Source organism: Chelonoidis abingdonii, chromosome 23, assembly GCF_003597395.2.
Source record: "Chelonoidis abingdonii isolate Lonesome George chromosome 23, CheloAbing_2.0, whole genome shotgun sequence".
NCBI classification, from domain to species: Eukaryota; Metazoa; Chordata; order Testudines; family Testudinidae; genus Chelonoidis; species Chelonoidis abingdonii.
The window spans coordinates 4,051,856-4,075,763 of NC_133791.1; the positions used below are offsets into that span (position 1 = coordinate 4,051,856).

General features: G+C 41.5%; 1 protein-coding gene across 3 annotated transcripts in view; it reads right to left on the reverse strand.

Moving 5' to 3' along the window:
- Positions 1-23,908, reverse strand: part of PRDM16 (PR/SET domain 16) — a 421,860-nt gene that overhangs the window by 57,842 nt on the left and 340,110 nt on the right. For all 3 annotated transcript variants that reach the window (XM_032763751.2, XM_032763750.2, XM_032763749.2), the window contains exon 4: positions 1,393-1,527. In XM_032763751.2, the coding sequence (XP_032619642.1) occupies positions 1,393-1,527 (135 nt within the window). The remainder of the gene's footprint in view (positions 1-1,392; positions 1,528-23,908) is intronic.

Sequence of the window (23,908 nt, forward strand, 5' to 3'; positions counted from 1 at the left end):
ATATTATTTGCTTGCGATGTGGCGTAAAGCAACTGAGTTACTCAAACCACCTTTTCAACCAGACATCAGCCTTAATTCCCTAAAGAGCTGACACAATGTGCAAAACATTTTTGGGGGGAAGAAAACACTTAGGGCCTGATTCTCCACTGCCTTGCGCAGTCTTTATGACTGTGTAAAGTGTTACCAAAAAAGAAGGGTGGATTTTTACACCCATTTTGCACAGGTATAAAAAACTACACAAGATACAGGACAGAGGAGAACCAGACTCACCATTTAGGAGCAGTTCTGTGTCTGTCTCCTATCAGACAGACAAACTGCCTGACTATCTGGTTATTTGCTTCTTTCAGATTTTACTGGTATGAATATCTGCATGTGAACTAAAAAAGGAACTTTGTTTCAGTTTATCCGTTCATACTGCTTATTCCTCATGCATAGCCATAATACTTTCTCTGTGATGCCATTATCATCTCCATAGTAACCAAGTGTGATGTCAGAAACAGAATATTATGGCTAGTGTGTGTTAGTGCGTGGGCAGCGGGGAATGGGTGGGGGCAAGAGAATAAGCAGCTGATACAGAAAAAAAAACTATACCAATGTTTGGATTTTTATCAATTGAAATTTTCAGAGTTGTATAAAATTATGTGGGTGGACAGAAAATTAGTATTTAATGACAGTGGACATTAAGATTCAAAAAGTTAAAGCTTTATAAACCGTTAAAACAAATCATCAACATCATATGTCAAAACATAAAACAGATCATACTTGTTTTAACGCTTCATTTGCTAGTCTATTGTAACAAGCCTAATTCAAAAGTCCAAATTGCTGGATTTTGACTCTAATCAGTTCTCAAGCAACATTTTTCTGACTGTGCCTATCTGTAAATTTCAATTATTGATGAAAAAATTTCTTTTGTTGCTTTGTGTGTGTGCAGTGAAATTGACGTTTACTAATATATATTGATAAAGATCTAATCTTTCCGTGCCTAACTATATGTAGAGTGCGGAGAGCTAGTTGACCTAAATAAAATGTGAACCACATATTAGCTTAAAACAAAGAGCGTGGAGGAAAAATAGCAGGTGAAAGTCTGTTCCTGTTGTATGGCCCTAATTGCAGAAACATTACAAACCTCAGAAGAAAGCCTGAATTCATCTTGTTCAAGTTTGATTCCCAGACCAGAGGCGTTCAGAAAAGCATGCCGATTTAAGGGCTATTATCTCAACCAAACCTAGTAAATATATCCTCTGAATTTTCACATGGTGATGTTTTGCTTTTCTCCTAAATACAAAGCAAACCTGTATTTGTTCAAGCGATCAGTTGACTGTAGCAACCTGATAACTGCTAAAGCTATAAAAAAAAAGCACATTGTGATGGCTCAGCTGAGCAGAAGCATACCTGGTCATTAATGGGACATACAGCTAGATTTTGTTCATCACAGGAACAGGCCACTCGGATGTATTTCAGCCAATTTCCAGCTCCAGTCTGATTAGCATCAGCACAGATTTTCTCATTTCCCAAGTCATCAGCGATCTGAAGAAGAAGAGGAGGTGAAAGAATATTTTTCACTTGAGATGAAATGATAAATATGGAAATCAACAAGTCAGAAATGTACTTTTATAATGCAGGGCCCCAAAACAATAAGCAAAGCTAGAAAAACAGCTTGTTAGTCTACATGACTAATGAAGATCTACAAACAGAACAACATCAGCTGAATTACAAAGCTGCTTAAATCACGGTCAAGAACCTCTATTGACTTAAGGGGCACATGACCACTTCCCTAATGAGCAAGGAAAATAGAGCTACAGTATCCATATATCTATTACAACTAAACAGGCCACCTTTTCTGAACTGCTTTCTATTAACTATCTAGGTACTTACATGGCTCCACCTCCATGTTATCTATTTCTATTATTAGGTTCAAAAAAGGAGCACAGTACTTACTGCTGTAAACAAAAAGAGACATTCCATCCTGCAAGAACAAATCAGAACCATCTCCCCTCCCACCAGCCTCTGTCACCCTTCCCCTCTAGGTCTTAATCCCAGTCTCCTTTCCAAGGCAGTCCCAGACTCCTTCACAATCCCAGTTCCCAGTCTTCCTCCACCTTCCTGTTCACAGTCCCAAATGACTCCCCCAGCTCCTGCAGGTCTATCTTCTGTCCTCTCTGTGTTGAAATCAGGTAGCTTCCTCAATGCTGTCTAGCTCCAGGTCATTGTCAGTACAGGAGAGACAAACTTCTTGCTCTCAGTTGTGGTGCCTGGTTGTGGCCCCAGCTCTGGCCTGCAGCAGTCCAGCGGAGTAATTGCAAGGAAAGTCCTACACAACTGGTGCCTCCCCATACTGCGGGGTGGGGGGATGCACAATCTAAAGGGAAGGAGACATGATTGTCCCACGTGTCCTCTGCCCCCTGACCCACCCCCCTGGGGGCTGCCGCACTCTCCCCGCCCCGTGTTACTTGTATGTGCGGGGTGGGGTGGGTAGGTCCATCTCTGCCTGCACCTCCCCCTGGTGCGTTCAGCCGCTCTCCCCAGCAGCCAGGCAGGGAGCGGGATGGAGCCACTTCTGCTTGAGATAGCCCGGCTGGGCGGCAGGAGCCGCCTGCTCCCTGCCTGGGCTTGGCTTGCTGAGCAAGCCAGAGCCTCCTCTCCCCTCCAGCATGTTCTGGCTTACTCGCCCAATGTGACCGACAGCTGGAGTGGCAGATTTTCATGCAAAATGTAAAAGGCACATCCCTGACTCAAGACCACCACAGTCTTACCAAATTTCAAGTTTCTGCTTCAAAGCTGAGGATGTCAGAGCTTTAGGAAAGGTCATCAATTTTTTTTAAAAAAGGCAAAACAACATATTTTTCTTCCTTGGCCTCATTCTTGGAAATGGCTGACCTGTCTGAGGCTGAAATTTTCAAAAAACATTCAACCTGAGCTAGACACCCAATATGAAAAATTTCAGCCCAAATGGTTGTAGTTATAAGCAACTAAAAAAAGGGTCCCAATAATGGGAAATATCAGGCAAGCTTAATAATAGTGTGGTGCTACCATCCCTGCTTGTAATAAGGAACATATGATCATCCATGTAGTTACTCTCTCGCTGGATCACTGTACAGCCTCCCCTCGGAAACTCCACTCCAGCCCAGCTTCCTGAAATAATTGTAAAGAAAAAGTACACACATCCTCGCAGGCTCTAGATAATCTAATTTCCTACAACAGGATACAGAAACTGAGATCTCCAATTTAACTGGGTCCTAGACCATAAAGGGCCTTACAGATTGTAACCATACAGAGGCAAACAGTTCAGAGCGAGAAGCACTGGGGTTTCAAACATTCAGACCAGCATGGCACCTTCAACAGATGAGCTGCTGCATTTTGCACTAGCTGAAGCATCTGGATGGACTTCAAGTGTTGCGCTAAGTAGAATGAACTGAAATAAACTAGCCTTGAGGTTACAAAGGTGTGAACTACTTTGGCAAAGTCTGCCTCACAGAAGAATATTCACAGATGCTGGTCCAGCCACATACAATGTTTCCACAGTGAAAGTCTGAAACTAACTGTCAAAAAATGATAATTAACCCTTAGCCTACCAGAAAGTGCCATGACTGGTTAGGTTAATGCTTATATATCAAAATAACGAGTAATCTGACAAAAGATTTATATTAAAAGAAAAGAGGTAAAATTAGGATAACTCAAACAGAAAAGCTTCAGAAGTTTAGAAAGTTTTTTTAAAAAGAAGCAGTTCTCCCGGAAAAGGAGAGCATTTGTCAAACGGACTCGACTTGTCCTAACTGCAATAATGAAAATACTCCGGGTAACAAAATCACAATGTATGTTTGATGTTCAGCTGCTGAATTAAACACTGTGCAGAAGCTTGAAGGTAATTAGCACATCAAGTAGCATCCGGCAGCATTCTCCAGTCTTCACAACATTGTCAAGGTGGATTGTACATTCTAGTAGTATGGTGACCAGATGTCCTGATTTTATAAGGATAGTCCCGATTTTGGGGTCTTTTTCTTACATAGGCTCCTACTACCCCCCACCCCCACCCCCATCCCAATTTTTCACATTTGCTGTCTGGTCACCCTATCTACTAGTGACAATCTGAATAAGGTCAAACACTGAAGAGATACTGTCAAACAAGACCGCAAGGACTACAAACATGATCTAAATTATAAGCTCTCTTTTTGCACTCTCTGAGGGCTGGGGAAAAAGACTTCAGTGAGTGCTGGTTGAACCCAGAACTCAGCTCAAATTTGCTGAAAGACTCACAATTCATGAACCACTGAGACTTTGTGTTTCAGAATGAAGCCTAGCCTGGCTAAAAATCACATGAAGCTCACTGGTTTGAGCTTTCAAGCCCAAATTGAAACTCTGGGGGCGTGAAATCTCATGAACCAAAACCGGAAAAAATATTTATGCAAAACTCTGAGAACTGAAACCCTTGTTTTTCACACACTCCTCCAACCTGTAAATAAACTGAGGTGACATGAACAGCAGCCCAGCAACAACACCGAACTATGTTCTGTCCAATACTTTCCTATATCACAACATGTGTTTCTCTGGTTTTGATCAGGACAATGAAAATAAAAATAGCTTCCTGTTGCAGGGTGAGATAGTTGGCAGATACAGGGCCTGTGCATGGGGTTGGTAGGCAGGCCATTCGTCCTGTTTTAAACTGGAGAGTTTTGCTTTTCTAAACTTTTGCTTTTGTCTTGCGGATGGTACTGAGACAAAACTGGACAATGGCATTTGGGAGATGCCATTTTGAAAAGTGTATTGCTCTGCCCCCGCTGGCATGGCTCACGCTGGTGGGGGCAGTCCCTCACGCTTCCTGGAAGTACCGGGACTTCTAATATTCTGGAAATGCCTGTGTGGCCACCTTCGTGGTGGGGCAGTTTTGTTAGAAATGAATATGGTTTATGAGCTTACAGCAAACACAGCTGAAAAGGAGGAAAATTATTGTTACCACTTCTCTTTAATGGAGACTCTGTCTATCCACACACTCAAGGCTTACCTACAAGGTGCATTAGTCCATGCTAGAGGGATGTGAATTCTAGTGCATGCTAGCGTGTTGTGCACTCAGTGGCCTGGGTGGAGCCTGCTGGCATGCACTAAAAGTTCCCTAGTGCACATTAATGTAGGACTATTCAAAATGGGACTACAGGAACATGCACTAGGAAACTTTTAACATGTGCCAGCAGGGTCCACATGGGCCAGTTACTGCACAACAGAATTTATACATCTCTAGTATGAACTAATGCATGATGTAGACAAGCCCCCAGACTGCATTGGAAGAATCATCTGTGACTAAGGCACTAGACTGGGATTCTGTAGATCCAGGATCAATTTCTGTCTCTGTCATTGTCTTCCTGTGTAACCTGAATCTCTTACTTTGAGTGTGTCCAGTGCCTTACCCAATAAGGCCTTGATCCTAGTTGGGCCCTGTACACATTGCCATAATATAAATAAGGAGCATTAAGGAGCTAAATGTACTCCAGAATACCTTCCATATTCAGAGGTAGGACTTTCACTAACACCTTTAGTTTGGCTCTAGGTATGGTAGCAGCCTGGAGTCATTTAAGAGTGCTACATTTCATGTGTGCTACATTTTGGTGCAACAGAGAAAGCTGAGTCTGAATTTTGTTCCTTTGCTGTGGGGGGATATTGCCCCTCATAGTTGTTTAAAACAGAAAAAGTTCATAAGTGTTGGCTACAAAGCAAGTTTAACAGGCATGGATAATAATTAACTAATTTGTTTTAAAACAGCTAACCCAATTAATTTTATTTAGAAGTCAACATGGCCTCCAATTTTTTTCAAGGAGCAACTTTTCTCTAGTAAATAATTGTATTAGCACTTTTTTCTATGCCTACAATTAATAGGAGGTGAAAATATTAGTAGTTATAGGTTTAACTGAAGGCATAAAGAGGTAGTTAGTTGTGTAAATACTATATTTGCCTGCAATTTAGTGTGGATGCAAAAATGACACAGCAGAACACCACACACACACACACGAGGCTAGTTGTGTAAATCTGACATTTAAACACTAGTTTCTGCATTAAGATACCAGTATTTGCCAAAATTTACCCTACAGTTTCCCCCTATATATGGAAGAGAAATAACTGCAATATCTCAGATCCCATTTATTGGCAAAGGTTGACTTTTTGATGTAAATATTTCAATGCTTCTGTATTTGTCTGACAAGCTTCAAATGCCCCACGCTGTGAATTGCCTAAAAAGGATGATGTTCTGACAACAGTAAGATAGGCAAACCAACTGCTTACTGAAATAAAGTACTGTACTTCACAGCCAACTCCATGGTGTATGCATTCTTAACTAAATCCAGTACACTGTGGCTAACACCTCAAAAGATATCAATTATAAACACCCACATCCTTTTTTGATGCTGTATAGGAAAAAAATTGATTAAAAAAACTGGCAAGTAGTCCCCCACTACCTGAGCAGTGTACTGGTTTTTTTGTGTCAAACACACATGTAGAGAGAGATGTTTAAAATACCCCCTAAAAGCACACCTAATTTTCTGTGTGTTTATGCTGAAAGACGATCAGAAAGTTAGTGCTTGCTAATTTGTAGCATCAACTGTTTCCAAATCAGTTAAAGACATTGCCCAATATTTTTAAAAGTGACTAGTGATTTTTGATGGACTAGGCAGCAATTCTATCTGCGTGTCATGTTAAATTATTATGAATTGTATTACAGTAGCATCTGGAGCTCCCAACCAAGATCAAGACCACTTTGTGCTAGGCATTGTATAGACACATAGTGAGAGACAGTCCATGCCCCAGAGAACTCACAATCAAAATAGAAAAGACAGACAGAGTGGGAAAGTTGAAGTATTCTATCTGTATTTTAAAGATGTAGAATTGTAGTATGCAGAGATTAAGCAACAGGGAGTCTGTGGGAGGGCCAGGAATTGAATTCAGCTCTCTCTTTAACCATAAGACCACCCTTCCTCTCTAAATGGCATGGGCTTTTACTTATCGATATTGGCAAACGCTTCACAAATTTACAAAGCACAGGTGCCCCAAGGAGGTCCCTTTTTATCTGAGCAGCCTCAGGGATTGCTTGATGGTCCAGCCTTAGGTGTCTTGCATTGTATATTCAGCAGCAGCAAATGGAATGATACAGAAAAATGTAAAAGTTGCGTTTGTACTTAACAAGTGAATCTGAAATAACTGAGCTGAAATGTAACAGACCAAATTCTGCCTTTTGTTTTACACTCTAACAACCTCTTTTATGCCAGTGAAGTTGCACCGGTGTGCTTGAGAGGGAATTTGGCCCACACTTAACTGAATTAATCAGCTCTCTCTGTAAAAATCATGTGTGACTAGAAATTGATAAATCTTTCATAAAAGGCGAAAAGTGATAATTTATGGATATTTCACTCAGTGTCAAGACTACATTAACTGCATTCTTCCTTGCATATCTTACTGTCTAAAACAGTATATCACCGCCCACAAAGCAGAGCTCATAGGGAAAGAGGAACGTATGTCTTGACTACACCCAGGTTTACTTCTCTTTTAAATTAGAACATAAGCTCTTCAAAGGAGGGACCATGACTTTGTATGTGCTGTAGCTCACTTAGCACAAAAAGGCTTTGATCCAGATTAAGGACTTTAGGCTGTACTGTAATATTAATCAGAATAAATAAAAATACGTATGATCCCTCTGCAATCTCTCTCTCTGATCAACTTCCCACTTCTTCTTGTCTATCCATTTTATTGTCATGGATTTCCCCACTGCTTTCTTAGATTCAACAAATCAAAAATTGAATTTACCTTTTTTTTTCCATGACTTCTCTCACACATTTCTCTATCACATTTGACGGTTCCACTATTCTCTTCATCATTCTATTACCAAGCCTGGGGTTAAGCAACACTCCTTCATTTCTTTCTGTCTTCACATCCAAATTGCATCACTTCTTCTGCTATAATCCACCCCTTCCTCTCTGTCCACGCTGCCAGGGCCATGGCTTGATCTCTCTTGCACTAGTGTTAGTTTCTTTGCCTCCAGCTTTCCTGTCTCTCACCTCTTTAGTCTCTTCAGTTAAAACAACCCTTCAGTGCTCCTGACTTCAGGTGTGTTTGTATCAGGGGTTTTGGAAAGGCCCATTACAGAGAGATGAACTTTGGAGCTAGGTCTAAAGTTCTGACCACCTTTGATTCAGACACATTTTTATCTCACCAAAAGGAAACTGTTGTCATGTTCCAGGGCTCACTTTGCAGCTTCCTCCGCTTTCTGCTGAACAGCATTCAGGGTCTGAATCCAAAGGGCTCATTGATCTGGCAAAGACTCTGGCTTGTAATTTATTAACATCAGAAATGCTGAGTTATGAAGCTAAAGTTATGGAAAAATTCTTTTAAACGCTTACAATTTTTTTTTGCACATCATTTGAGGTTTCCTGCTTCTCTAATTTGTGGGCTCTCCATTGGGTTGTTTCTTTCACAGTTTAATGGGCAGAGTCCAACATTTGGCTTTAGCAGAGGTGTGCCATATGGACTGGAATGCTTGCGGATCTGCCGTCAGTTCGCCTAATGGATTCCCAGTGTGCATGAAGAAATGAAGCGCCCATGAGCTTGCCATCAATGACCCAGCATCTTGTTGCTATAACACCACTCCCCAGAAGCTGAGAGTGCAATAAACCTTCTCATCCCATAGTTGCAGGATCTGCCTTTGACAGTTTGGCTGATGTACGAATTTTATTTGGCAGGAGTGAGGGAGGTTTTTTTTTCTTTAATGACCCACAAGCAGATTTAGAGCAATAAACTGTTGCCATAAGGTTTTGTTGTGTTTTTTTAAAAATAAGGAAAAAATGGCTACAATTTATGACTTTTGAAAGTAACTGAAACAGAAAGTCCATTCTTGCAACAAAATGAAGAGGAAAAAAAATGAAGAGGAGAAACATCTCTGTCAATGTGTAGACACGAAGCCTGGATGAACTCATAAATTCAACGCTCTACCTGCAATTAACCAGGCTTCCTGGTGATCTGACAATGAGTTAATAAGAAATGTGTCAGACAAAACCGGGTCATAGTACAGAAAAGTCAACGGGAGATGCAACAGAACCAGCCCTGGTCACTGGCCCCCCACTAGCTTGGAGTCACAGGAAGAGCTTTGAGGTATACTGACACAGAACTACTTTATAAAGCATAAAGTACAATGTCTGGCCCAAATTTAAGTCCCACCTACATGATTGAGAGGCGCCTCCCCATTCAGAACATGAGTGCCATGTAATAAAGATAACAAGGACTGGAGGAACGGTGATTTCTTCAGCAGCCAGGACCTTTGTACAGTTGATGGATCTGCCACAGACTTCTTACATGACCTTGGACAAGATGCTTAGGCTCTCATCCTGCAAATATTTATGCCCATACATAACTTTACTCATGTGAGTGGCCTAACTGATTTCAAAGGGACCGCTCATGTGAGGCAAGTTATGTGTTTGATTAAATGATTCTATTAATGATTGCTTTAATCCCTCTGTGCCTGAATTTCCGCAGTTGTATTGGGGTAGCTACTATTCTCAGGCACATCATTAAGATTTGTAACACACTTCAGATCTTTAGGTTGTGGGAGATACTGCAGAACAAAAAATTACTATTATCTATACCAAAAAATAGCATCTCCAGTAGCTTGGAAAGCTCTGAATATGTGAAGCAAAAAGAAACCCTTGCAAGACGTCTTTCCTTGGAAACAAATATGTTAATGGCAACTATTGAGACTGGGTTGAAAAAATGCATCCATGGACCAACCCAGTTAGAAGTTTCTATTCTCAAACACAGGGTTTGTGTCTTATGGTGGCCTTCATGGCTGCTGAGCAGCTTTATTCCCATGAAGAGATCTAGCGATGACTACAGCCAGCTATGAGGGATCGGAAATAAACAAGGTCAGATTTAAAAAAAAAAAAAAAATTGGTCTTAACCTTTCACTCCAACCAAACTCAGAGCTGAAATGAAAATATTTTGTCAGGTTATGTTTCTATTTCTAGATAATATTCACCTATACATTATCTAGTTTCAGCAAGGCCTGGAAGCAGAAATACCAGTCTCCTGCAAGAAAGACTGTTCTGATGATTTATTTCATTTATTTTTTCAAAGGGGAAGGACAAGACACCCTCTCCTCCATGCCCCACCCCACATAACCAAGCCCAGAGACTACTAGAAATCCCATGAAAACAGCCTGTTCTTTCAAAATGTCCTGCTCAATTTCTAGACCAAGAGAATTTGGATAAGCTCAGCTAAACTTTGGAAACGTCTTTGAATTTCTTGTCTCCTATCTGAATCAAACCTTCTAGCCTTTTGAAGGTCGGCCCATTATTAATTGCTGCTCTGTTATGTACCAAAAGAGAACTGCCAGAGAATATGTCCAATGTATAAGCTGGCTTTGAGTGGGGATAGAGAGCCTGAGAAATTGCAGTATCCTTATAAAAATTATTCTATTACATGGATGTGTCTTTCAAGCACAGCAGCTTGATTCCAGCTGAGTGTACGTTAGACCTGACTGTAAATACAAAATCTCACCAGAGAGAGCAACAGCAGCAATAATAACATAGCATACTTGCCTCCAGAGCTCACTAAACGGGATTTCCATGTCAGCATCTTCCTTCTCTAGGAAGCAACCAGAGCCAGCATGTACTAGAAAGTTTAAGAGAACTCATACTTGATCTACGGAACAGGGCAACCTCTGCGCAAAGGGATAAGGATGAGAAATTCAAACCTTATGATAAAAATCAACAACTGTTCTGCTTTTCTTCTCCCGTAAAAAGATCCCTGCTTATTTTCTTGCTTTAAAGGTGCAGGTTCATTACACAGAAGCCAACTCTAAATAATACAGTATGTCAAAAGAGGTGCCACTCATGCTAATTGCTGCCGACGCATGTAATCTTTTCTCCTCTCTTTCTCTTTCCCTGCCTCCTCCCCCACAACCTCGCTCTCCTTGAGAGGGAAAGGCTAAACTTTCACAGCAACAGCTAATCATCGTGCAGAAAACCAGAAAGTAAAAATGTCAAAACAGAAGAAGAGTTTCAAGCTGATGGCAAGCATTTATCTCAACAAAAGCTCGTGTTCCACCAGTAACGTAATTCATACCACACTGATTTAAATTAAACAGTAGGCTGTAAAAAATAATGTTCGAATCAGATCACAGATGTTGTACACACAAGTCAGAAATGGGATTGGCTGATTCTTTACAACACACACGCACACACACCAAACTTTGAAACCTTCTTCCCAAGAAAGAGCTCAGAACATATTTTTTTCAAAGTGCATTTTGCTTTATCAAAAACCAAAACACCACAAAAGCAATAGTCTGCTATATTTTAATATTAATCATTCATCAATGTCTAGAGCCTTGTGGATGGAAAAAGAGGCATGTACTTAAAACAGAAGCGCTTGACATGGTAAACAAAAGATGCTGAATATTTGTAGGTACATTGAGATTTAGACTTTCATGCAATCTAATTCCAGTCTGACTGGGGAGGTTGAGGGGTGTGTGTGTGTAACAGAAGCATGCAGAACAGCACAAGTGTTTTTCTAGTGCTGTTCGAAAGGATTGAATGTGGCATGATTTGGGTAGGACTGGCTTGCTATCATTTAAAAAGGGTGATATAGTACTGAACCATCTCTTTCTAATGAAACCATGTCAACTAGCCAAATCATTGTTTCCATATGACAGATGGGTAAGCTGAAAAGAGAGAGCGCTTAAGAGACTTGCTCAAGGTGATGCAACAAGTCAGTGTTTTCTGACTTCTGGTCCTTGGAACTCCTTTCTGGATGCTAAACACAATGGGTGCCATAGTCCCAAGAAACTGCCATGCAGAGACGATTCTGGGTATGGTTGGCTTCCTCAAAAGAAATGAATAGAGATCATTCCTCAAGATCAGAAAGGTATATTCTACATTCTTGATCTCCTGCAGTTGCAGGGAGAATGGGCATTTGTAGGCTTCAGTTCTTACTGTCTTTTGCATTTCTATGTGCTGAACAGACCCTGAAAAGAGTAAACAGGAGAGAAGGAAGGATGTTCTTGTGGGCAAAGCACTGGAATGGGACGTGGCTCGTGTGAGTTCAATTCCTAGTCTGCCCCACATCGCCTGTGTGACCTTGGGCAAATCACTTAATCTCATTGTGCCTTGGTCTCCCATCTGTAAAATGGCAATCACAATGCTCCCTTTCTCCCACCCTTTGTCTGACGTGCCTAAATTGCAAGCTCAGTGACTGTCTCTGGCAGCACCCACCACCAGGGGACGCTGAACTCAGGTGATGCCTTTTGATGCTACTGTGTTACAAACAAACAAAGGATAGTGATAAAATCAGAATGCACATCTTTCTGCTGAGATCAAGCCACGGAATCAGCAGGTCCCCAGAACGATACTCAAACGGGTCAATTGCTACGAAGAAACTGTAGCTTGTCTTTTTTTTTAAAAAATCTCTAATCGGCTACCCTTAAATGATTTTGTGCATTTATCTAGCCCAACATCCAGAGGGGTTACTGCTGCTTGTTTTAAATCACTTATTACTACCTCTCTCTCTCTCTCTCTTTTCAAAGCTTCCGGAATGAAGTTGTGAAGCACCACAAATGTGTAAGCCCTAAGTGCCAAAACCATTTGCCACATTTCACACTCTTGCCAGAATAGTAGCAGAAATTTCAAATGCCTATTCCTACTGCTAATACTAATTTAAAAATACCACCCTTTTTACAGCTTTTGCAGTCAATTGAAGGCTCAAGCATGAGAAGTGCCATATGAAATAACATTGTCTTAAGGTCTCTTACAAGACTTTCCTGTGGAAGAATATTGGCTTCTAGCTGATAACTTCTTGGAACCCTCCTCCATACCCTCCCCCCACAAAACCAAACCAAAAAAATGCTCAGATTCTACTTAATCATTAATAATACACCAAAGAAATTATAACTTCAGTTATCCAGATGACATGGAGAATGTTGAATGAATTCAGATAACTAAGATTTTAGAAATAAAGGGCATTTTCAATTCAATTAATAGATGTTGAGAGATATGACTCTGCTTCAGCTAACAGGGAGTTTCAGACATTTGAGGTTTGGAAAACCAGAGCTGTGGTTTATTATCATTTTGATGCATAGGAATTTAAATTAAAATAAGATGAGAATGTACTTAGAGCTGATTGTTACACTCTTCTCCTTTTTTGTATGGATACCTGGGCAACCTTCCCCCCCTCAAAACTTTGTGATTTACCCATAGTGCCAAAAATCAAGCATTAGGACAATTACTGTCAGGAAAACTTCTGAGAAATATGATTGTAATATGATCCAATTGAAAAATCTCTCCAGATTAAGGAAAAGTCATTTTACAGAATGACACATTCGTTCACATGTTATTGGTGCTAGTTGCATTCATCCCAGTAAGAAGCATTTTCTAGGTCTCGCTCTGTTGAAATTCACCTGTATGTCTGCTCCCAACCCAAGAAACACACTTACAGGGGCACAATAGAGCTAAAGTCATTGGTAATGGGGATTTAAAGCCTTGGATGCCTATTACTAGTTCAAATGAGATTCAGTTTAGAAATGACCAAACTTTGTTACTATTTTGTGGCAACCGTGAAGGGAGCTGTAGTCCAGTCACAAAATCAGCCATCACATTTGGACCATTTTTGAGACTTAACAGAGAGGGCAAAAAATTGAATGAGTCATGAATAGTGACTCCTTGCCACACTATCCCTTGAGGTCATGGCTTGAGACACCTTGGCAGGATCATTGTGTCTGTAAAGCTCACACTACAAACTATTCATGTTGTACTTGCTCGGTGGATGAACTTTGGACCTAAGTTTCACCAGCTCTAAATTCACCATTTTTTTTTTAAAGGAGAATTCATGTATAGCATCTACCTGTGATGAGACATATAACACTGAACGATCTCCAGCGCAGAAAGAGTACAATCCGTTCTTACCTCTGATTTGCAATCTCATGTCAGCATGCTATTGTGTTCAAGCAGGTTAGAAACATTAATCTAACAGCATACTTTTTTTCACATACTACCACTCAATCGCACAATGTTATAAAGCAAGAGCTTGCATATTACTGCAGCCTTGGCCATGACCTTATGCCTTGTGAGCAGAGAGGTTTAGAAAAAGAAAAAGAAAAGCAGTACCCTCCCCCAGGGTTGATATTGCTTTGAGCATATCAGAACCGAAGTTTCATTTACACAGGAAGCACCCCCTCATCAAAGGTGCCACAAATGTATGGGGAAGCACAGTCCTTGTAACCTTTCTTGCCAGAAATGAGTAAGGCAGCTGCTTTGCAGATGATTCTCGTGCTTTTTAGAAGGTGTGAAATAGATGAGTTTGTAAACTTGGTTGGCACTGGAGAAAACAATAAAAGAATATTTGTAGTTTTCCCTCCTGATCAATGTAGTTGACCAAAACCAAGAACAAAGACCTCTGTTTAAAGAGCTCTGCAAATGAAGCGGCCATCTCACAGTAATAATGTGCTGCTCACCGGTCATGAAGCTGAAATGTGTTATTTTCTTTATATTTGATGTTAACCAAAAAGGAGGTGCAAAAATGAGAACATGAAGGTTGCACAATTGTTCCGCAGCAACATCGGAGGCTCCCACCCTGCTGAAGCAATTACAATCCTGCATAAAAGCTGTCCATGAACTTTTCTTTGATAAACAAAAAAAACCCCAATATCATTGTAACCAATCTGTAGCTACTCAGTACTTTGTTGTTGCCATTGTGCCATGACTTTCTGGAGGTAGAACTCATATCTTCCTGCCCCTACAAAACAGACCTCTACCCTTTGAATGAATGGGAGATCGCCCGTAGCTGGTAGCAGGATAGGGCCTCTAATGTGTAGGCTACATCTACATTACAGATAACTGGCAGCAATGTGCAGGGCACAGAGAACTACATGCCACAGTGGAATGCAAGCTGCATCCGCACTGCTATGTGTAGCTATGTGTGCCAGTGAAAGGCTCCAGCAAAGCTCCAGTAGTGGGGAGGCAGTGGGACGCTATAGTGCTAAAAACCAGCACAATAGACAGGGAGGTACAGCGTGGGAAGTAGAGAACCGTGCAGGATACATGCCCACACTCTGCAGGTGTTACTTTGCTTGCCTGTGACTCACTGTCTTCATTGCTATTTAAGTCCCATTGAGAGCTACCTGTGACTCCTTTTGTAACTTATTATGGGTGGCTCTGTGGCTTGATGGAGGAAGCAACCTGGTGTTAGGGCCCCACTTTGGTACAGAGAAAGTGAGCCAGTCTGCTTTCCCTGGTGCTTCCACAGCTCCCTAAGGCCGTGGAGCAGCCAGAGCTACTCTCTCCTCGTTGCCCTGCGGTGTAGGGCTGGTGGGGGAGCTGGTGATCAGCTGCAGCAGAGAAGTGACAGCAGCTGCTCAGAGCCCTGGGGGCCCATACCAGAGCTGCTCCTGTAGCTGCAGGGGAAGCAGTGGAAGGCAGTTGGGGAGGCAGCATTCTGGTTGCCTCCCTGTAGCGTTGGAGCTGCTTCATACACTTGAAGTATCGCGGGGGGTGCCTTTCAATTCATAATCAGATACAACTTTCCTGATTAATAGAGTTGCCCTTGAGAACTACAATTTCGAGCCCACAGGCTCTGGGCTGGACACCATTGTCCTAGACAGTTCATTTCAACTCTCTGTACTTATGCAGTGCCTGCCATCTGGGGAGTTAAACACTCTTTTACAGAAGTAAATGAATGAACCCTCTCAACGCTCCTCTCAGGTAAGTATTATCCCCCTTCCACAGGTGCACATAAATGGAGATACGGCAAGCGAAGTGATTTGCCTTCCAGCCCACGCAGATAATCAGCTGTGGACATAGCAGGCCTGACTTCCAGTCTCCTGCTCTAACTGTTAATCCTGCCAGCTCCCAGTGGAACGGATCAAACTGTAAGAGAGTTTCTTACCAATTTTCAGACTGTTCTAGCTTTTCCAACCAGAAGTACCTTTTTCTGACTTCCAAAGTAGAGATACATGACCCTGTCCAGATGCATTTTAAGGGCATCTGCAAAGGAAAGGTGTGAGGACTGATATGCATTGGGTGACCCGCAGATAATATGCTATTATCTACACTCCAGTGGCCCCGGCAACACCATGCTGTATATGGCAGCACCCGCAGGGACAGCACCTTCACACTGATAGTGTGCACGTCACCATGCTGTGTATGGCAGCACCCGCAGGGACAGCACCTTCACACTGACAGTGTGCATGTCTGAAGGATGCTTCAGAGGTATCCACCTACTTGCACATCTCTAATGTTACTGACTAGGTGCAGCTTTAGTGTGGATTCCTGAGCTTAACTGTACCTACAGAAACTGCACACACCCCACTCTGAGCATTGAACCCCAGTGCATGGGGGATGCATACCACTCAAGTTCGGCTTGGCAACCCTTCCATCACGATGGAGGGCTGGGCTGAGTCAAATCTGAGTGAGTGGTGTTGTGACTGGTCACTGATGCCTGGGGTTGCAACCCAGATAGAGAGACAGCCGGGCCAAACCTGAGTAGCACTGCATCCCTGTGCACCAGGTCAGAACACCTGAAGTGGGGAGCCAGACTCAGTCCCATGTGACAGGAGCCACCCCCGCCCCCCGCCTCCAGTCCTATGTTCTATAATTCTATGAAAGATGACAGTCCCTGCCTCACATAGCTTACAATCATTATACTCCTGCATACTAGCCTCCCTTCTTAGTGTTCACATCTTTCAAATGGTTACACAGACTTATATCCTATTGTTTGTCAGGCAGACAAGCTATATATAGGTAGTTGCTGCTTTTGTGTTTTGGTCAGTCCACTTACCCCTTAATCCATATTTGACACTCTGATCAAAATCATGCTAATGAAGGATTGATTTTACTTCATTATCAAGCTTGATGGTTTGGATTTGAGCTCTCAGCCTGAGGAAACTAAGTGACTATCTTGTTAGCCATCACAAAGTACATTTTTAGTTATAAAGTGGTATAAGGGTAAATTGCATGTCTGGTCTCTAGTGCCTTCAGGATGAACTTTAGCTCAGGCCAGTTGAAATATAAAATGATATACTCCAGGGAATTGTTTTAATGAATAATCTGCCTTTTGAGTATTTTCAGAAACATATATTTTGAAACTCTAAGATCTAGTATCACCGGAATTTTATCTCAGTGTCAGAAGATGGTTTAAGGTGACATCTTTAAGGCAAAAGTGTAATTACAAACCCAGAATAAAAGGTCAACATTAAAGGTATGTACCAATATCTTGACCCAGGCTTATTGTGCTGAGACATTGCAGCCCAGTCGATCCACTAACAAGGATCTCGGAACAATACGTAATCTGACATACTATATATGTTACGATTGCCTAGGTGAGGCAGGTTTGAGTTAAGGGGAATCTGACAGCTCTCACATAGAATTTCCTTTCCTTGTGGGCTTATTCTCACAATCTTAAAGACACATCTGCCAGGCAATTGAGGCCAATATTTTAATCTACCTTAAAATTGTTCTAATCCAATGGGAAATGCTTCCTCCATTTCTAAAATTCACTGATTTCAGGCCAAAAATGAATCAGAAAAGAAAAAACAATAGCACTACTGGCTATTGCTAAGATGTTGCAGAGCCAGACAGCTGTCCAGCCGATGGAGTCAGGGCTGGCGCAACCCATTAGGGGACCTAGGCGGTCACCTAGGGAACTAACATTTGGAGGGCGGCGACTGCGGTGGCCAGATCATCGGTCACCCCGGTCATCGTTGGTATTTAGCGGGTGAGATCTTCTGCTGCTTCTGTCGGACGCAGCATGTCAGGGGTGGGACCTTCCACTGCCTCTGTCGGGGGTGGCATTTCAGGGGCGGGACCTTCCGCCGCCTAGGGAGGCAAAAAAGCTGGCGGTGCTCCTGGATGGAGTTAAAGTTAACATGCACTTTTTTATTCTAGATCTGTCCTAACGTAAGGAAGGAAACATATTCTATGGTTAAAACAAGGGACTGCAAGTCAGAAATCCTGGCTAGGTGTCTTGGCTCAGCTGATGACTCACTCAGCAGCAAGTCATCTAACTTCTTGGTGTCTTCATTTTCTCACTTGTAAAAGCAGGTTAAATGTTTGCCTGTTTCACAGGATTTGCTTATTATTATTGAGATATTCTACATGATTTTAAACCAATTGATGTATCTATCTGGGTTGCTATATCATCACCATGGTATCTGAGCACTAAAATAAGACATTCTCTGCCCCCATAAAGCTTGCAATCTGAAAAAGCAAAGCCAGCCACATACAAGACAAGACCCAAGACAACCAGTTAGAAAAGAAAAGGTATGAGAATCATTAAATGATGAAGGGAAGGAATTAATTGTATGTAAACCTGAATGTGGTTCCCAAATGTCTTCAAGATAATCTCTTCCAGCTTTGAAAAAAATGTTGGGAAAAACTATAAGGAACATCCAGGTACTTTGCAGCCTCGTCCAAAAAGTCCTCACTGACCGCTTTGCAGTTGGAAGGAATATTTGCCCAGCTTCCTTTTGGCATTATTTTGATGTATTAAATAAAAGACACCAGAGAGCATCCAAGATGAAGCATTACTTAGCCTTCCTTCAAGTTATAACAAAATCATGATTAAGGAGAAAACATTAAATCCCTTTTCCTTTAGCAATTCTTCAGCACACAAAATAAAAACACCGTTAATAGAAACATACTGAGAAATTAAGAACCTATTCCTGACAATATTACCCACATTCCCTTTGAAAGCACCTACATAGTAAGTTCAAGCATCTAGTCACAGCCTGAAATGCTGCTGAAAGAGTTCATTAAAACCTAATCCTATAGTATTTAAAAATCTAATGGTATAGTATTTCCATGGTATAAATGATTCTTGTATGTATCTGGCAGCCCCATGTGTTCTCAAGGATGAACATAACAGAGTCAATTATACCAAATTAAATATGAGTGTACATAAGCCACATAGCATTTTAATTGGGACATTTCTTAGCATTTTTGCAAGAACTATACAATAGCAGAATCTACAAGGATATGACATGACACATATGTTTTCTCCCATGAGCTGCCTGCTTTTATTAATTACTTTGCCAGAGATATGTTTATATTGATGTTGTCAGTTTGTGAATAAAACCTCATGGATAGAAATGGTTTAATTAAAGCAGCAAAACATGGTTTATGGGTGGTTAACAAATCTGTTACATGAAGTCAGTAAAACTTTCGTAAGTGATTAAACAGAAATAAATCCAAGGAAAAGATTTGTATCGAGTGCCTCTTTTTACATCTTCCTTTTAAGTGTATTATAAAAGCAGCATAATTATTGACATTAGAACCTATTGGCTGCAGCACCCTCTCTAGGTGAGCTCACATGGCTTCAGCTTCCATCTTCACTCATATGATTCACAAATCTACCTCTCGAATCGGAACTTGCTCCCTCTCCATCCAGTCCTGCCTCTTGGTCTGTCTTACCGACGTCTCGTCCTGGATGTCTCAGCATTAACTTAAAAACTAAGCATGGCTAAATCCGAACCCCCTATTGTCTCCTCCCCTTGGAATGGGTAGGCAGTTTGTTTCCCCTAAAGCTACATATGTCCCAAGATCAGTGCAGATCTCAAGTCATCATCAGAAGCTCAATAAGTCCATGCCACTGCCCCACAATAGTACAGGTCCACATATATCCCCACAACCTACTGCTCCAAAGCACCCATAAGGAAGACTCTCCATTCATTCATCTGAAGTGGATATCGCTCACCCTCAGAATTAACTCTGGGTGAGTATCCTCATAAGGTTGAACAGAGACAGTCTCCCGTCCCATCTTGTGCCATGCACCACACGAGGGCATCTATGGGATCAGGAGTAGAAATTAGCAGACGTTGGAAGTTCTGCCAGACTGGCGTTCCCTGTACTGCCAACATCAGAGGAAAATCTGGCTCTAAACAATTATGTAAATGCTTGTGAAGTGCTTTGAGATGGAATGTGTTCTGGCAGTGCTAGCTATCTGAGGAGATGGCCCCATCACTGTAGTAACTGAGCACTGCACCATCTTTAATGTATTTATCCTCACAGCACTCTGAGGGCAGTGCTACTATTCCCATTTTACAGACGGGGAACTGAGGCTCAGAGAAGCTAAGGGCATGTCTGTGCTAGAGCTGGGAGTGGGCCCCCCAGCACAGGTAGACAGACTCACGCTAGCTCAGCTTGAGTTAATGTCAGTGTGGACATGGCAGTTCTGGTGCAGAATTAAGCTAGTCACCCAAGCTCTGAGCCAAGGAATTAGGTGGACTTGAGAACCCATGCTGCCACTTGAGAGGCAATGGCCATGCTGCTATTTTTAATGTGCTAGCTCAAGCCGACCTAGTGTGAGCCTGTCTACCCAGGCTTGGTCCCAGCAGCTGTGTAAACGTATCCTTAGTAACTTTCCTAAGGTCACATGGGAAGTCTGTAGCAAAGCAGGGAATTGAAACTGGGCCTCCTAGGCCTTGCCTAGCACCCTACCTATCTGTTCTGTCTCCTAGCATCGTTATGTACAGTCACTTAAACAGAGACACGTTGCATTCCACCTAATGTGCTTGCTTGGGGCTGGCCTGGGCCACCCAGGGCCTTGCTATAAGGTTTATTGGTGGATTATGCTGTATCCCAATAACCTCACACATCAGAGTCCCCATCATTTAAAATTAAGTAGCCGGAAAATAAACAAATCAGGACAACCTCAGAGGTACTGAGAGACCGTAGAAGGGAATGCATCTTGTAGACCTATTTACTTGCCACTGGGGTGTTCATGCCCAGTTCGCAGTTCCTCTTTTCTCTCTTCCTCTCTTTATTTAAACAAAGTTCTTGTTGTTGAGGGACAATGTTCTTGAGAGAGACTGTCACAGAACAAGAGCATGTAATAGGATGTCGATCTCACATTCTAATAAATAAATAAAAATAAACATTGAACGTGAAGTAAAAGATCCTTCACTAGACACTCCTAATCATTTTTTTCTACTCCAAGCTCAGTTTTTACTGGACTGGATCCAGTGATTCCATGGTAATGTAATGGCCTTTTTCTCTTTCTGAACAAAAGTCCTTTTCTAGTCCTAAGGACTAACAAGTTTATCCAAATATTCTCAGTTTACTACTAGCTTCTTTTTGAATTGATATATCCAATAAAAGGACACTTTGTATCTTTAAAACCACACCACAGAGCAGTGAAGAGCAACAAGCTAGGGAAACATGCTCAGAGCACTCATTCCTGTCAAAGAGGCATAGCAGGAGAGAGACGGAACAAACGGAGCATGTGCATAGTAGAACCCCCTTCTCCCCCCAAATAACCCACTTATGGCTGATAATTCAAAGAAGAGAAAACACATATAAAAGCAATTCTTTCTCCCCTCCCGCCCATCTCCACACACTAATAGTCTTTACCATGTTTCTGCATCTTATTTTGGCTAAGCTTGTCCAGTCTGTTAGCAGCTGCCAAATGCATGAAGTAATGAGAAAACATAGGGAGAGAAAGCTGACTTCATTCCAGCAGTGCTGAAGCTAACACAGCCAGTATGTTCTGTGGCTGTCAACACGCTGTTGAAGTGGACCTCATTAGTGAATTTGACTTTAACAGCCAGACAAGATCCATTCGTTAGTGCCACTTCCTCCCCATTGGTTGGATCCAGCTTGCTTATCCCTTCTGTAACTTATTTGTCTCAAAATGGCTGCAACATTTGTACCAGAGTATTTTTCCCCCACTCCCCTCAGAAATGGCCTATTATTTGTGATAACGCTAATCATCAATCACCAAGTCTACTTTGGATTTGAAAGAAGAGTAGGAAGAAGTGACATAAACCACTTACTCTATATTTATGACTTCTGTTTAATAGCTGCAATACAAGGTTCCTAACATTGCTGACCTACTGCTGACATTCACAAACTGCAGCCAAACTACACAAAATACGGTACCTTTCCCCCCATGACTTAAATCAATCACAATGCAGTCAGCAAGTTTCAGCTATCCATAATGCATATACAAACAGCTCTTGTTCAGGGTGTTTCCCATGAACAGCTGAAGTTTGGTTAGAATTAAAATTCGTCTGTAGAGTAAAATAAAACATCTTGAAGCTGATAAAAAGGGTGGAGCCAACTGCTCTGGTAAAACAAGAATTAAGTAACCCAGACCTTTACCAAAGCTAGAATAGTCATCATGTAGCTTGGGAAAGTCTGCTTGACTTGATTGATTAATTGATTACATACTTCTTGGTTTCTTTTGGGGCCAGAAATGAAAGTAATAGAACACCAAGAGAAAGGTACCTCTCTAATATTCTGGTCTGGGCCAGAAATCTGGGTAGAACTCACAAACATGTGTCTCATCATTCTAAGCTTCAGTTCCAAGGTTTGAAAGCGTAGCCAAATGGAACCCTTCTCTGCTCCAGAAATATGTGCTTCGTTATTCAAAATCCTTCTCCAGGGCAGACTCTATATTGCTGTTGGCCACATACATGGACAGAGAGACAGGTGTAAATAGGGACCAAAGGAAGAGACTAAATAGATCAGACAGAACATCAAGTGTAGTTGAAATGTCACAGAATAGAATGCTGGGAACACACTACAGCTGCGTGAATATTGCTAGCGGATGACTAAGATGTTAGACACATACTTTTTTGTGTTATTTGACCATTTCCAGAGCTAGTCGCATACTAGTTATCAAGTAATTATTCAGCAACTGATGGTGATATTTGCTGGAAATATTATTCAAAGAATATTTTTTCTCGTATTGGACTAGCTCTAATCCATGTATTAGCCTCTTCAAGTAATTTCAATGTGTTCCACAGTAAACTTTGCAAACACTTGTATTTATAAATACTAGCCTTATTCATGTAACATTAAAACAATTTTCAGCAGATAAATATCCATAAATCTCTTTTCCTTTGCCTTATTAGAATAATCGCTAGCTAGCTAAAATGAACCCAACTTATCCCCGGAACGTATGCTCAATTTTTGACAAGGGGTTTGCAATAACATGCAAAAGCACATAGCTGAGACTAGTGCTGTAATTTCCATGGGCTGAGTGCCACAGGTGCACTATTATAGGCATTAGTGAATGATTAGACCTCATAAAATATATGAATGCTGTTTCTTTAAGAAGCCATAAAATTTTATTGAGGAAAAAATCCGTGTGTAAGGCTTTTGGTTTGTTTCATGCGGTCATTCAGAATTTCACTCATTTCTGACAGGACTATGATAATTAAAACTGTGCCCTGGGTCTGGTTTCTATAAAGTCCATCTGGCCTTCCGCGATGGAGAGTTTTGGAAGTATGCAATTGCCTGGGCATCAAATAACTATTTTACCATCCGCAGTAGTTTAATTTTGTCCTTGCAGCAGGGGAGCAAAGTCAGAGGGGCAAAAGATCATTAACGTACATGGTTAGAGAGAGAGGCTCCCAGGGCAGCTGGCTGGCCTGAATTTGTTAAAATGCTTGACACCAATGGGCCCCATTAATGCACGGGTTAGATATAATCTGTGGAAACGGCTCTATTATAAAGGGATTATTTGGAAGCGTTCACTAGATGGGTGTGGGTGTGACTGAAGGACTTAAAACTGTTACATTAACCCTTAGGGCACTCAAAGCAGTAACAAGCCTAGCATTAAAGAGCTGGCATTTGTCAGATTTGCTTCACTTCCCCTCCTTCTCCTTAACGTCAAAGAAACTAAAAATGTCCATAATGTGCTCTATGTTATAAAGATGAGGCTTGTTTTCTGACAATTTTATGGTTGTAGCTGAAACCGCATCAGAATCATTATGCACATGTGCACGCATACACACTCTGTACCGATGATTTAAAATAAATTTTAAAAAGCAGCAAGGCAAAGATCAACATGGATGGAGTGGCAATAAGGAGAAGCTCTACAAGTTTGAATAAGCATCCAAATCTTGTGTGCTTATGTTTAACTTATCTGAAAAATCAAACTGGAGATCACATGT